This window comes from Camellia sinensis, chromosome 3 (assembly GCF_055761805.1).
Source record: "Camellia sinensis isolate YWXY chromosome 3, ASM5576180v1, whole genome shotgun sequence".
Taxonomy (NCBI): domain Eukaryota; kingdom Viridiplantae; phylum Streptophyta; class Magnoliopsida; order Ericales; family Theaceae; genus Camellia; species Camellia sinensis.
The window spans coordinates 9,166,246-9,182,420 of NC_138963.1; the positions used below are offsets into that span (position 1 = coordinate 9,166,246).

The 16,175-nt window shown below is 33.6% G+C and overlaps 2 protein-coding genes across 2 annotated transcripts; both read right to left on the reverse strand.

The window, feature by feature from the left end:
- Positions 1 to 485: 485 nt before the first annotated feature.
- LOC114259916 (small ribosomal subunit protein eS4x) lies at positions 486 to 4,250 on the reverse strand. Its single transcript, XM_028199972.2, has 5 exons — positions 3,938 to 4,250; positions 2,213 to 2,290; positions 1,901 to 2,081; positions 1,517 to 1,614; positions 486 to 1,084 (listed from the first exon to the last, which is right to left on the reverse strand). The coding sequence occupies exons 1-5, from the start codon at positions 3,938 to 3,940 to the stop codon at positions 650 to 652; spliced, it is 795 nt and encodes a 264-aa protein (XP_028055773.1). The 5' UTR covers positions 3,941 to 4,250; the 3' UTR covers positions 486 to 649.
- Positions 4,251 to 5,708: 1,458 nt separating this feature from the next.
- LOC114259988 (histone-lysine N-methyltransferase ATXR3-like protein) lies at positions 5,709 to 13,038 on the reverse strand. The gene is made up of 5 exons (XM_028200050.2): positions 12,207 to 13,038; positions 8,936 to 9,133; positions 8,140 to 8,422; positions 6,685 to 6,847; positions 5,709 to 6,120 (listed from the first exon to the last, which is right to left on the reverse strand). Exons 1-5 carry the CDS (start codon positions 12,892 to 12,894, stop codon positions 5,920 to 5,922), a joined length of 1,533 nt encoding a protein of 510 aa, XP_028055851.2. The 5' UTR covers positions 12,895 to 13,038; the 3' UTR covers positions 5,709 to 5,919.
- Positions 13,039 to 16,175: the final 3,137 nt, after the last annotated feature.

Genomic DNA, 16,175 nt, shown 5'->3' on the forward strand with positions numbered 1-16,175 from the left:
GGAGTAAAATTTTAACTATATTGGTGTGCTAATTATTTTAATTTTTTTTGTATAACTTTTATCCAAACCTGAAATGAGTAACATTTTAACCGTTTTAGTGTGCTAATTTTCTATGATGTAATAATGTTAGGATAAACTAGGATGACTTTATGATTTTGTTTGTATATGTAAGAAATAAATTGACTTTCAAACTAACATAATAAACAATAAAAATTCTCTTCATAAAAATTGTAAGATAGCATTTTATAAATTGACTTTCAAGTCAACATAATAAACAATAAAAATTCTCCCCATTAGAACTAATTTTGAATAGAAATAATATAAAGCTCCTTTCCAGTAGAACTAACTTTCTCAAAATTATGTCTTATTCACCCAAAAAAAAAAAAAAAAAAAAAACTTTCTCAAATTCATACCCACCAAATAGCTCCGCAGAAAATCTTGGACAGTAACGAACAGAAACACAACAAATAAATCATCTCTGGAAATATGGAAAATGACCAACATTCTTCAATTTCTAAATCACCCAACAAAGTCTCAACAAAATTCGCAGCAACAAAATTTAGTTCAATACTGTAACTAAGAAATAAAAAGAACAAAACATAAGTTTTCTATCACAATCCCGGCTGCAACAACTCTTGATTCATAAAATTTAAGCAGCTGCACCTGCTTGGGCAGCAAGCCTCTTTCTAGCCTCCTCAATGATAGACAATTTGATACCCTTGCCCTTGGGAAGAGACACCCACGGCTTTGTACCTTTTCCAATGGTGAACACATTGCCCATTCGAGTAGCAAACTCATGACCAGTGGCATCCTGAACGTGAATGGTGTCAAAGTTTCCCTTATGCTTCTCCCTGTTCTTGATGACACCAACACGGCCCCTATTCCTTCCTCCAGTCACCATGACAACATTCCCAACATCAAACTTTATGAAATCAGTGATCTTGTTTGTCTCTAGGTCAAGTTTGATGGTATCATTGGCCTTGATAAGGGGGTCAGGGTAGCGAATAGTCCGCCCATCATAAGTGTTGATGTATGGGATACCTTTCTGCCCAAACTGAACAGAGCGAACTTTGCAAAGCTTGAACTGCACAAGACCAACCCCAGTGTATCAGACTAAACATTCAAAAAAAAATGACAGATGGCATAAAATTATTGGTTTAATGTACAATTCATAGTAATTATTACACGGGCATATACATAAATAAGACAACCCAAAAAGCCCCAAGCTCAATAGGTCCAAAAAAGAATTTCTCCACAACGAAAAGACAAAAACCAGTGAAAGTGATTGAGAGCATTCAATTGTTCAGTTGTCAATATGAAATGATATAAGAATATGATGAGAATTTTTATTCTCATATTTGATTATCCAACATAAAGACAGCAGTTGTTCTAGCTTACACAAGTGCCATAGATACTCCCAATCTCCCATTGACAAAAGCAACTAATCAACATGTAATGTAAACAACGCTTGCTTTAAAATTGAAGAATCAGTATGAAAATTAAGAAAATAACAAACCTTGGCCTCTTCATCTCTGATGGAATGGAGACGGAATCGACCCTTTGTATCATAAAGGAGACGGAAATTCTCGTTTGTCTTGGGAATAGATACAACATCTGATGCATACACACAACATTTTTAAGAGATGAAAATCACATAACTAAACATGGAAAACAAAACTTATTATTTTCCAATTCTAAGCATATCCACGCCATTTTTTACTTATATAAGACAAGTGAATTTGGTTAGTAATATCTGCCCCATGATTCATTTTAACCATAAACAATGTAGTACTACTCTTCCATCCCCATATTGTTCATCCACTACAGTTTTGGCACGTTGAGCAAGAAAGAACATACCAATGAAACCCATGAAACCAAAATTGATAGTAGAAGGGCATACCCATGAAACCAGAAGGGTAGGTCTTATCTGTCCTAACCTTCCCGTCAACAAGAATATGACGTTGCATCAAGATTGAAATGACTTCACGGTATGTCAGAGCATATTTCAGCCTGTTACGCAGGATAAGAATCAAGGGCAGGCATTCCCTCGATTTATGAGGACCAGATGATGGCTTAGGTGCCTGCACACCAGAACATTTGAAGTACATTAACAAAGCAAGAGAACAAACAAGAGACAAAAATGATAAGCAAAAAAGATGGGAAAACAAAAAAGCAAAACAAAATAAGTAGGTGGTTGAGATGATGTACTCACAAATGCACCACCAAGCTTGTCAAGCATCCAATGTTTTGGGGCATTGAGCCTCTTCAAATGCTTCTTCAAACCTCTCGCCTGTAATCCAAGATCAAATGAATTCCAGTAACAACAGAACATTCCAAGAAATAATCATAGGAATTTTCACCACAAGACACTATAATTTTTTTATATGTTTCCATTTTAAATCTTTTCGAAGAGGATCAGTTGATGAAGTCCAACCATTTTATCTACTCCATACTAGCAAGGCAATAGCAACTTTACTATGTGTGGTATATTTGGTTTGCATTTATTTCACTTTTTGCTACTTGGAACTCACAAAATTCTATTCAGAAGCAATAATTGACAAGAAGTATAAAAAGGAGTTAAGCATCAAGTGCATAGTGAATATATTCCTTCTGTCCATTTGAGCTCTATGTTCTAATATCTATTGAAGCTTTAAGTGGCACCATATCAAGGCTTTTGATAATGAAAGCAAATAACCAAAGAATTCATTACAAGTTACAAAACACAATGTTAGAGACAAAAAAAATAATCAGAGGTAAAGGCCAATGCCAGTGCAACACTCATAGGGTGTATGCTGTTAGGGTAACTTTACAAGTTTAATACAGGAGAACAAAAAACCAAAAAGCCTTTTTTCCCGTTTAGATTACTTACTAGAAAAATATACCTTCTTTCATTTAAAAATACAAAAGCAACCTAAATACAATGTTAACTTAAAGATCCTCACCATTATGCTTTAAAATGTTTACATTCACTATTTCTTCATAACAACTGCTACTTCATGTTTGAAGCAACTCACGACAACAAGGCCTTGTCCCAATTGCTTGGCCTTGGCCAAATGAATCCTAATACCAAGAAGAATTGTTCCATGCAAACCTCAAACTGAGTCAACACCCCTTAACCCAATTGCAGAAACAATTTACTTACACCACATGCTTAAAGATATTAGGTCATATCCACCAAATGAAGAAGCTTAACACTATCTTCCTTAAGACTTTCGAGTTTTGTTATTAATACCAATTCTAGAGAGCTCAGACGTGAAATTGTGCAAAGCCTAAATACTCTACCACCATCTTCAACATAATGTGCAGAAACCATCAAAAAAATGTAGTATAATAGCAATTAGAAAGGATTCTGTTATTTTTCTTGTTATTGTGAGAATATAAAAGATATAAAGTCCAATAGCCTATCTGTAATCTTTCCCAGATCTATACATGGTACCCAACCCAAACAAAAATCATATATTTATCACTTCAGTCTAAAAACTTAGAACACCCAATATGTAAAAAGTCTGCATTATTCAAAATAATATTTTCTCCTTCATTGATTATAAATCTATGTAACATTCTTCATTTCCTATTTTTCTTCGTTAGAAGAGTAAGTAGTACAGCTGAATTAGTAGTTTGCATCTGCAAAACACTTTAATCCATCCGATTATCAAACAACAGATCGTGATCAAGTGTACAAAACAGACGTTGGGTTTTGTGAGTGTGATATAGAGACCGTGAGAGAGATGGAATTTAAGAAAGCTAAAGCTAAAACAATCAGAGCCCTCAATCACATGTATCTGTATAAGCAAAATGGCATCAAAACGAAGCTTATAAAACCACAAAAATCAAATCTTTTCATTAACAAACAGAGTTAAATCAAGTAGACAAGATCACAGAAGAGAAAATTTAGAGAGAGAGAACGAGAGAGAGAGAGAGAGAGAGATGTGCAGACCATGGTGGTTCCGGAAGCTCAGAGAACAGTCCCCTCGAGACTTGACGACTCCAATGTGCCTCTCGTATCGGCTGCGTTCTTCGAGCTTTGGGAAGAATGGAGGGTTGCTAAACCCTAGCCAAGTGATTATATATCACAGACCTAAGGGCATTTTGGGCCATTTCTAACTATGGATTGGGCCTTGTAGGGGTAGGGCTTTGTTACCTTACAGAATGGGCCGGGTTCGAATTGAACCCGGGTAGGGCATGACCTGGTTTTTAAAACCCCCCCCCCAAAAAAAAATTGGCCTCCTCAGGGATCTAAATTAATATAGAGCAAGGATGAAATTTCCCTAAAGTTTCCTAGAGTGCTACATTGTGTGGTTGAAACTTTAGGGAAATTTCACTCTAGAGGATCCTTGGTGATTAATATAGGGGTGTTTGGGAACCCACTTTTGAGATTAAAACAGCTTCAAATACTTAGAAAAGTCAAACAGTCTCAAATACCTTAAACTAATGATTTATATTAAAAAAAAAAATACAAATGGGCATGGGGCAACCTACACTGTCACGTTGACAGTGTAGGCACAATGTATGTTCAGCATAGGCCCACAGTGTAGGCACATTTTAGTAAATGACAATTTGCCCTTAAGATAAATTTTGAAAAAAATGAGGTTAGGGGCAAATTTGTAATTTCAGCCTTAAACATCATTTCAAACACATTTTTCAATACAAAAACTCAAAAATCTATCCTAACTTTTCAAACATAAAAACTAAAATAGTCTATTAAAATAGTCAAAAAGTCTCTAAAATAGTCACTTCCCAAACACCCACATAATTTGTTACATGAATCTAAATGGGTTTAATAAATTTTATGAAAATTTAAGTAATGAACTTTTGGAGATAAATTATGAGTTATTTAGGCCTCGTTTGGGAACCCTCCCTTTTAGTTAAAAAGTCAAAAAATTACTAAATTAGTTAAAAAACCAACAACTCATACTAAAAAATCAAATTTTTTCTTTTCTCTCTACTTTTTGCACATCTTTTCGTAAAAAGTCAAAAAATCACCCCAAACATATTAGTTTTTTTTAACTCATATTTTAGTCAAATAACCAAAAAATTACTAAATTAGCCTGTTCCCAAACGACAGCTTAGTATTTGTAAAATTAGTGTTAGAACATGTGACTTTGATCTTAAATAGAGTTGATAAATCAACTGAATAAACTTTCGTGAGATCCTCAATTTTGAGTCTTAGGAATTTATGAACCATTTAAGATTAAAATATATATATATATATATACAAATTCATAATATATAATTTTTTACTCATTTCATCTTTTAAATCTTACCATTTACACATAACTACTTAGGCCTAAGTCACAAAATTATTAAAAAAATCAAAAAACTATAATCTATACCAAAAAGTTAGAGATTTCATTTTCTTTTTACTTTTTACACATCTTTTCATAAAAAATTAAAAAATCATTCCAAACATACTAATTTTTTTTACCTCATATTTTAATTAAAAAGTCTAAAAATTATTAAAATAACATGTTCCCAAATGAAAATTTAATACTATATCAGAACCATCACAAACAAATTAACTTATATTTGTTGTAGAAACAAATATTTTTCAAATATCTTGATGTTTGAAATTATAAAAAAACAAAAATCAACCAAAAATGTATTTTCGTAATCAACATACACAAACTTATTAGCCTGATACATATCACGCATTCATTTCCACTAGTCTGCATATATCGGTATCACGAGACTAAAAACCCAATACAATGTGCATCAAACGATAATTAAAACCTTGGATATATAAAGCAAACACATGTATGTACTATGCCCAATTGGTTTCCAAAATTCAGAGTGTTGCCATTTGAAAAGAAAGTAAACATCCCTTGCTCAATAACTGAATAAAAGGTTGTGGTACAGGCAGAAGACGAACTTAGGAGAAGACAATATGAACTTGAAGTGTAGGAATTTAATATACAAAAATTAGGGCTTCCTATTTTGAACTCGACCGAATGCAATATCCTCCTGCGCTCTCTTCTGTGCCTCCCTCCTCGCCTTGCGCCTGGCATCCCTTGCATCAGCGTCTATGTGGACCTTCTCCATTACTTTACTAAAACCTGGAATTGTCTGCTCCAGTTGGCTGTACACTTGCAAGCTCAGGTCATAGAAAATCCTAAACATTCTCTGCAACACCACAAAAGCAAAGAAGGGAATGTTCAAGTTAGCCCACAATCGCGTAAGCAAGACAGCCCAGAATAGAATCTACCCGAGTCTGAACAAGTTAATGAACCCAGATTAGTGTGGTTGGCAACAAACAAACTATGGAGTAAATGATTTGATCAATGAATATTCAATTCTTTATTCAACATGGAATCGCTCCACAACATGGATACAGATTTGGGTCATCATAAATCATCTGATACAGTATTTCAGTATGTATGCACATGTATAATATAGGTTTCTCCTTCATCCTTTCTGAAGTTTCAGTGGAAGTATTCCTCTATCAACGCAGTCAACCTATCCCTTTTTTATTTTCACTTTCTGAATCTTTGTTTGTTTTCAAAAAAACAGATTTGGCTCAGGATTGCCCATTTTTATTAATTCCAAGGCTTTTCTGAATTTGATGGCTACTAGTCATTATGACATATAGCAGCAAGTAAAACTGTTTTGTTTGCATTGTTCACTTGGGAAAAAAAAAACACAAACAAATAGAAAGCTAAATGCAAGAGAACGGTGATGAGAATGTACCAAAACATCCTTATTCCAATGCCTGATGTATGGAGGACCTGTTGTGAATGTACCAAGAGGTTCCCGGTACCACTCACCACCATATGTTATCTGATCCATAGCTTGTTCAACACTTAAAACCTCCCATGGCCTCAGCCCAGGAATAGCTTTAGCCAGTTCAACCCTGCCTCATCATAGAAGCAACCAGAAATTTGAATGATTACTTTGGAACACAAACAATATTTGTTCAAAGCAAAATTGTATAATTCAAAGACTCAGATAAATTCAAACATAATCAACCAACAATTTTATTGCAGAAGTGTGACTGATCCTGTGACACTAGAAGGCATTGAAAACACAAAAGTATATTTCCTTCTTTTTTCCCTTCTCTATTTCAACCAGAACTATGCATCATTTAATTGCATCCTCAACCATACTTCTACCACTGATTCTTCAGGGTACAAGGAGGAAGGAAATAGAACTGCAATACACAACGTCGACATCAAAATTCTATGTCCCTCCTATTTCTGCAAAAAGAGCTGGGAAAAAGTAAAATAAATCTATATTGGTGGTACCGATTGCTTCTGCTGGACCAACTCAAAAGTATTTGCAGCTTTCAACCTATAGTAAATTACAGTCCAATGAATACTGGGTTCAAAATTAATTCACTATGCTTGGTTGTGTTTTTCTAAAAACACTTTTCAGAAAATTCTACTTTCTTATTTTCCGTGTTTTTTTGTTTTTATTGAATTTTTTTAATATTTTAAGCAATTTTTTTTTTACTTTTTAAACATACCTAACATAAATATACCTAAAAAGTAAAAAATTTGTGAAAAAAACTTTTTAAAAATTCACTAAATACCAAAAATACAAAAAAAAAAACGAGAATTCAGTACATTTTTTATATTTTTATGTATTTATTAAATTTTTAAAATATTTTTTTACAAATTTTTTACTTTTTAGATACATCTAAGTAAAGTGCATCTAAAAAAGTAAAAAAAATGCTTAAAATTTTAAAAATATTCACTAAAAACAAAAAAAAAACACGAAAATCAAAAAACTGAATTTTCAAAAAATTTAATCCAAAAAACTCAAACCAAACACACTGATTAGTGTTGCCGTGAAAATTTGTGAGGTGAACTCAATGAGCAAATGTAGCTCATAAAGTTGATTGACCACCATATGAAATGGCACAAAAAAACACAAGTTATAACAAACATTCAGACAGACTATAAAACGATTTCATACCACAGGCCCTACTGATCACAGTGCTTAGATTTGATTCCATGTGGTTAGAAGCTGTAAATTGTAATATGTCTTATAGCGACGGCAAAAATAAATTATATGGCCGATAGTGAATCTGCATTTTGCGATATGAGCAATAACATAGATAAACACAGATATCAAAATAACTTTTGCACAGCTGTTCCACAGCAAACAGATATAGTAAGGACATCTAAAAGATTGTAGTGATACCTAAGCTCTTTTGGGATGTATTTGTTTGGCATGTGATCAGCTTCCAAAACTGATGATAGCTCAGAGCCACTAGCCCAAAGAAACAAGGCATGACTAGGGGTTCTTACACCCGGCCACATACCATCATTAGCTTCCAGCACAGCTAAATCACGTCTCTTGCTTTCAATAGCTTCTTCCTGGAGCTGCTTATAGGTTTTGTTCTCGTGACCCTTGAGAGGCACCCATGGAGGTATACCCTTCTGTAGTTTGTGAATGAAAGCTGTTGCGGCAGCACCTAACCTAACTGGAGATCAACCAAGCATAAGCTAAGATTCAGTTGAGATTTCACTTTCTAGGTCAGAACTGTTAGATAACTTGATTTACATTGATAGGCCTTTTTCCTAACAGGCTACGCTTTTGGGATACTTGGTGAATTAACATTGTATTAGGTTGGAGGAGGTTTTAGGTTCAAGACTCTCCTTTTGCATTCTTTCTCTTTCGTTTTTGCATTCTCTCTTCTATCTATGTATTGATAATAGATGTTTGTATCTCTACATGCAAGATGAGGTTGATATGCATTGTTGGGCCCGTTTCCTAATAGCTCAAGCTTTTGGGATACTTGGTGAGTTAGCAAGAATAACCCCTCACACATGGATGCCAGATGTTTCTGTTATGCTGTTGAAGACAATTCCTATGAGCTATGGCTATAATCCAACTAGGTCATTCCACGTTCACAAGGGAAGTTAGAAGAGTAAATCTGACAAAACTTAAACAGATAGAACATATGTCAAAACAAAATGGGGAAGGGTATACAAACCTTCCCAAGTGGCAATTGCACGTTCCAAGCCATAAACCATGCCAATTGGTGCCCATTCATCCATGTCCTCACCCCAAATGAAAGTGTGTTTATCAATTATCCCACCACCCCAAGCAGTCTTAAGCTGTATTAGCTCCATTGGTCCCCTTGAATGACCCAGTCGATCCTTGTAATACCAACCGCTACTCCTCATAATAACTAGGACAAAGGCATTATAACAACATTACTAGATTACAAGATTGTGAAAGTATAACTGAAAAACAAGGATGACAAAAATGAAATATTACATTTCAAATGTTCATAGGTCAATCTTGCCTAAAAGCAAGTTGAAAGATGGATGTGATTAACAACATAGTAAAGTGCACACTGGATTGGAATCATTTGGATGTTAAAAACAAAAATACATACAATTCTGAAACAGCAAAAACCACACTACCCAGGATTCAAATTGGAACACTTACGTATACAAATTTGAGAATTATTATGAGAAATGTGCAAACAATGACATGCATAAACCGATTCCCACATACATAAGCATGTTTGGAACTAAAATCAACGCACTAAGAGAATCTCCAATCCATCACCAATTCTTTCATCAAATTCAAATTTGATGAATGAAGAGCTAAAAATGAACTCCAATCATTTCATCAAACTTGTATCAAACTAAGGGAGACTTCAATTTTCACAAAATCAAGGATGAACCAAATTTCCAACAGTCATATTTTTACTCAAGTTTGATGAAATTTTAAAAAGAGTAAGGATTTGAGATGGTTTTTTTTCATCGAAAAATGGTTAAAACAGGTTTAACAAAAAAAGGAAATGCCCAAATTTTCACTTAAATGTGTGTGTGTGTGCGCGCGTGTGTGTGTCAGAGAGAGAGAGAGAGAGGATTGGAGATGCTCAATCAACAGTGAAAAAACACATCACCACACAACAAACCAGTGTTATCAGAGGCGTGAGTAAGCGCTCGCCTAAGCGCTAAGCGAGGCGAGGCGACGATGTAGCGCTTCAGACTCACTGAGGCGAGGCGAGGCGAGGCGAAATGGTGAGGCAAAGTCGAAGCGCATGAGGCGAGGCTTAGGCGACGAAGCGAGAGGCGATTCGAAGCGACGCTTCATTAATTTCGGTCTGATTTCAGTTCTACAGATCTGGGCCCTTCATTTGAATGACTTTTGTGCTAATTGTGAACATGCGATGCACTTTATAATTGCTTTCTACTAAATATGTCGACTTCCTCTCAGTAGAAACCCTAAGTCGACTTCCTCTCAGTCGACATTTGCTTCGAACGACTGACTGACTACCTGCGGCTGCTTCTTCCTTCTCCGGACAAAGGTGAGTACCTTCCTTTCTTCTTCCTTTCTTCTTCTTCTTCCTTTCTTCTCCTCCTACTGCTGCGTCTTCATCTTCATCTTCTTTGCTTCTTTTCTTCTTCTTCCTTTCGTCTCTTCTTCCTTTCTTCATCTTTTTTTTTTTCGACTCTGATCTGAAAAATTATACTCTATAGGCATACCCTTTTTTTTTCTTTTTCTTTTAATTTATTTTTTTTATTTTTTTTTATTTTTTTTTTACTCTGTTGCTTTGAAAAATTATACTCTGTATACTCTCTTCTTCCTTGCTCTCTCTCTCTCTCTCTCTCTACTGTTCTGTTAATTATTTTGTTAACTCTACTCTGTTAATTTTTTTCTCTCCTTGCCTTCTTTCTTTTTTTTTTAATTATTTTTTTGTTATTTTACAATTATTTTTCTGCGTTAATTATATAATTATTTTGTTGAAAAAAATTCAATTAATTTTGCTGAAAAATTTCAATTATTTACTGAAAAATTTTCAATTATTTTGTTGAAGAATTTCAATTATTTAATGAAAAAATTTCAATTAATTTTGCTGAAATTTTTTAATTATTTTGCTAAAAAATTTCAATTATTTAATGAAAAATTTTCAATTGCTTGGTTGGTTAGAATTAGATGTTCTTTAATTTCTTTATGCCGAAACTGTTTATTTGTTTGCTTTTAAATTGTTTCTTCGTTTCGTAACATTGAATATTTAGTATTTGGAATGATAAATGAAGAAGAAGTTCACTTGCTTGATGTTGAAGATGATTTTTAGAACCTTTGGAGTGTTGGATTGTATTTGTCTTTGTTGGATATTTAGTATTTGGAATGATAAATGCATGATGGTTCTTGAAAATATTTATATTTTTGTGATACTATTTATTTTAACAAAATATCGTTTGTGGTCGCCTCGATTCGATGAAACCCTCATCGCCTCGCGCTTAGGCGTTAGGAGACCTTGTCGCCTCGGTTCGTTTTTCGCCTTAAAAAACACTGCAACAGACCCATGATTCAACTTAGTCATTACTAGAGTTGTGCAAAATACCACACAATCTGTTAAAACCGCACCGATCCGCATCAATCCGCACCGCTCTAACCGCTAACCGCGGTTTAAACTTTAAAATTTATAATCCACTAACCGAACCGAACCAAACCGCTCCGCTATAGTTAATACATATATATTTTTTAACTTCCAATGAAATATCAATGTAAAAATGAGTGTGAGAGAGATTTAAGACATGAAATTTATTACAAATTAGTGATTATATATATGAAACATATATGTAAAATTACTTTATGTTATATATCTAAAAAATATTATACAAATTAGTATTATATATTATGTAAATGTATGATAATTAGTTAGAATATTCGTCAATCCGCCAAAAACTGCCCAAACTGCAATTTGCCGCCTGAACCGCACCGCGCACACCCCTAGTCATTACCATTTAAAAAAGATAGAAAATCCAATATAAAAACAGACTTGCAATCATACAACACCCAGAAACAATCAACAGTGAAACAACACAATCCAACAAAACCCAGAATTCAAACTAGCCACTAACTTGGAAAAGCTAGAGAATTTGATATAAAAACAGATTACAATCATAAAAACATCCACAAACAGTCAATCCAACAAAATCCAGAATTCAAATTAGCCACTAACTTCAAAAAACTAGAGAATTTTATATAAAAACAGACTTATACAATCATAAAACACCCACAAACAATCAACACAGAAACAACACAATGCAAAAAACCCAGAATTCAAATAAGCCACTAACTTCAAAAAACTAGAGAATTTGATATAAAAACAGACTTACAATCATAAAACACCCACAAACAATTAACACTGAAACAACACAATGCAAAGAACCCAGAATTCAAATAAGCCACTAACTTCAAAAACCTAGAGAATTTGATATAAAAAAAAACAGACTTACAATCATAATATCGGTTCTCGAGCTTCTTATAGCCAATTGCCTGAGCAACATCAATCGGTCTTCCCGGCGGGTATGGCCGTTGCCGAAACCCCCATAATCCAAAAAAGAACTGCCTAGCAAAATCCCAGAACTTGTCATCCGATTGCCTCTTCGTCTGAATCGCCTTCCTCGGCATCGGCCTCCCATCCAACCCAATCACAGGCGGCACCGCTTTCCACAGCTTAGCGTCCTCACTCCTATACGGACTCTCATTCTCTTTCAGCTCCAATTCATTGATCTTATCAGCAATCTCTTCAGACCTTCTGACAAACTGAATCACCGGACTGCTCTCAAACTCTTCCCACCATTTCTTGTTCTCTTCAACCTCTTCTGGAGTTGGGTTTTCCTTCTTTTCAAGAAGTGGGTCTTCATTGAGGATTTTTTCGACTTCTGGGGTGTGTCTGTGATCGGGTAGGGTTTCGCATTCCCAGTAGAACTGGTCGAGCATTTGCTTGTAATCAGGACGATTTGGGGGTTTTTTGGAGGAGGTTGAGCTGGTGATTGATGCGAAGAAATTTGGGGTTTTGGAAGGTGGGTTTTTGAAGGGGTTTAGGGACTCGGTGAGTGAGAGGAGGTTTATGGGTTGGAAAGGGTTTGGGGGTTTCTTGAACCAGTTTTCGCCGAAAGGACCGAAATTGATTGACGCCATTGATGAAAAATGAAGAAGATTGGAGCTTGGTGGTTTTACTTACAGAGTGGTGAGAGAGAGACAGAGAGTTGTTTATGGCTAAGAGTGAGAATGGGAGATTGGGGTGTCCAGCCCAAAATTATTGAAACAGATCAGGCCTGCCCAATGTAATAAATATTTTACTCTGCTTGATTTTGATTTTTAAAAATAAATTTTTAAGTTTTTAATTCTTAATTTTTAAAAAAAAAATTTGATTTTTTTTATTAAATTTCTCTTTTTGCTTTTTAGATTTACTTAATCTTAATATATTTAAAAAATATAAAGTTTGTGCAACAATTTTATCCAAATTTTTACAGGGACAATTTGTACTTAAAATAAATCTTAAGAAATGTATTTATAATTTATCCAAATTTTTTAAAAATTTATTGTCTATAACAAAATATGAAAGTGTAATGAATTTTCGTAACTTTTTTTTATATTTGGCGATTTCTTAAAAAAAAATCATAACTATTATACTATCTAAGTGTATGTACATTAGGTGTATAGAAAAAAAATTTAAAAAAAATTGTGTAAAATATTAAAAAAATTTATTAAAAACAAAAAAAAAATACGAGAAATAAAAAAATCAAATTTTAGAAAATCAGTGTAAACCAAACAATGTGAATCTTCATATTTTTATAAAAATTTCTCTATTACAAATAAAATAAAAATAAAAAGTATAAAATAAGTAGATTATAAATTTGTGGATTAGGATTATCTACAATAACCTATTATTGCATAGGGCGCTGATTGAGGGCCCGAGGCTTCGGGGCTCGAATGCCCCGAAATGCCATTTTAGGTAAAAAAAAAAAAAAAAAAAAAAGGAAAAAAGAAAGAAAAAAAAAAACAGTTTCCAAAAATGGAAATTAGGGGTATTAGGGCCAACTTTTTTAGGGCCACCAATCATTTTCCTATTGCATAATGGTGGGTTAGGAGCCCAGAATACAATTTTCCAACCATCCAAAAATGGTGGATTATTGCAAAACGATCCTACTCCTAATTTTGTGTCTCAAGTAATGTGTATTAAGTCCTCGTTTGAGAACAAATTTTTTTAATAATTTTTTGATTTTTTAATTAAAATATGATGTAAAAAATTAGTATATTTAAAATGATTTTTTTTTTAATAAAAAGATGTATAAAAAGTAAAAAGAAAATAAATTTTTTAATTTTTTGTGTAAATTATTAACTTTTTAATTTTTTTAATAATATTAATTTTTTAATTAAAAAAATCACTTGCCAAACGAGACTTTAAAGTAAGATATAATTACACATGTAGAGATTAAAATGATATAATATAAAAGTATAATAGATTCTACCAACACTCATCTCCTTCCCCGCACTCCTCCTACTCCTACCTAGTAAAACACTAACAATTAATGGGCATATTTGTGTTTGACGTCAAATTTGTCCTAACTAAGGGTTGGTTTGGCAAGGGCTCATTGGGTTTTTTTGACTCAATGAATCATAAAAGACAGAATAGGCTCATGAGCCACAACAGACAAAACATCTCATCCAACACCATAATCATTACACTCTTCTCTCACAAAAAAATTAAAAAATCTAAAAATTAAAAAATCTAAAAAGCCAAAAGCCCTTCCCAAACTAAGCTTTTGAGCCCAGGCTCATATAGTCAAAAAAGTCAAAAAGTCAAAAAGCCGACCCACTTCCCAAACGGAGGCTAAGAGCATTCCAGTAATTTACTTAAATTTTATTTTAAAATGTTATTAAAAGAATTATTCTTTATTTTCAAAATTACTTTTTTATTTATTTTTCTCATTAAACTCCCCATTCTTTCTTTATTTTATTAAAATAATCTTTTTAATTACTTTTAAATTTAAATATTTTATTAATAATAAAATAATAGAAACACATGCCAACCAACTCTGCAATTTCAAGCAAATTGTGGAATTTTTCAAACAACAACGTCATTAATTTCAGTTGAAGCAATTAGGCAGCTACTCAAATGGTAGAATTTTTGAAACAACAAAAGTCATTTTTTCAATAACCTAACCGTCATTTTGTGAAACCATTTGGTATGAGCAACAATTCAATGGGAATATAAGATAAGTGAGTGTCACAGTGATTATATCAGATAGTATAAGATAGCAATTATTGTGCAGATAGTGATTAGGGTTGGTTTGGGATGTTTTAAAAAAGTGCACTTTTTGACTTATTGGCTTATATGGGTTGGGTTTTGGTTGGGTTTGATGTGATGTGTTAGAGAGGTGATGTGATTTAAATAAGATGATGTGACTTAAATAGGATAATGACTTTTTGACTTTTTGTATTATTTAGATCATGCCAAACTTGGCCTATATCAGATAAAGGGCATGAAGTTCAAACAAATTCAATGGGAACATGAGTATATTTATCATAACATATTGTAAGCTAACCATGTTCCCTTTTTGAATTTTTACCTCTATTATTGGCATTACCAAATGAAGCAATTGGGATGTAACTATCAACACAAACACTATTTGCAAACAGTTAACAAAGTAGTAACTACAACTTTTATCTTTCAAAAAAATAGATTTATTTGTGCCAAGATGATTAGCAATTTTGTATAAACCAAACCATATAAACAGAGTAATTTATTTTTCTTTCTTTATTTTTTCTTTGCTCAGTCTTTTACATCTAGCAATACAAGTGTGTATATAGACCATGCAAACCCGAAGCTTAGCTAAGATGAAAAACCATTAGCATTGACGATCATGTAGAGCAGCACTATATGCTCTTGTCACTACCATAGGCATTCAATTAAACAAAAGTGAGGTCATCCGCCTGGACGTCCGGCCGATCGTCCACCCAGACGTCCGGCCGGTCAACCCTCTGGACGTCTGGCCCCTTGTCTAGGCTGTTGTGTTTCGCTGCTCTGTTGCTGTTGTTTTGTTTGTTGTTATTTCCTTTTTGCTCCTTCTATTGAAATAAAATAATAATTTATCAGATATGAGAGAACTACAGTGACTCCCTACAAATGGGAAGTCGCTGTAGTAATCCTAAATTTTTTGGATCATATAAGGGATCTGATGGGGTTGGATTTTTTAAGAATCTACCCCTTATAATAGCTATCACGACCCAAGCCCGCCCCTCTAGGTTTAGTGACGTAACTGGCCAGTAATCTTGGGATTACCAAAGGCCTCTTAACAGAATAACAAAATATAAGGGGCTGCGAAAACAATTATACAAAATACAAGGTCCATAGAGCTATGTAGGCATACATGAGACAGAAAATAAATTTTAAGCTTATATAATGTCAAACTTCT

Bases quoted from the DNA above. Each gene is read 5' to 3' on its own strand.
- LOC114259916 (XM_028199972.2), bottom strand. The intron at 1,615-1,900 runs GTATGCCCTTCT...TGTATGCATCAG, and splicing joins CTACCCTTCTGGTTTCATGG to ATGTTGTATCTATTCCCAAG. The intron at 1,085-1,516 runs GTTTGTTATTTT...GGTCTTGTGCAG, and splicing joins TCAGAGATGAAGAGGCCAAG to TTCAAGCTTTGCAAAGTTCG.
- LOC114259988 (XM_028200050.2), bottom strand. From the start codon at position 12,894: ATGGCGTCAATCAATTTCGGTCCTTTCGGCGAAAACTGGTTCAAGAAA. The intron at 8,423-8,935 runs GTTTGTATACCC...GTTGATCTCCAG, and splicing joins TGCAATTGCCACTTGGGAAG to TTAGGTTAGGTGCTGCCGCA. The intron at 6,848-8,139 runs GTATCACTACAA...ATGATGAGGCAG, and splicing joins TACATCCCAAAAGAGCTTAG to GGTTGAACTGGCTAAAGCTA.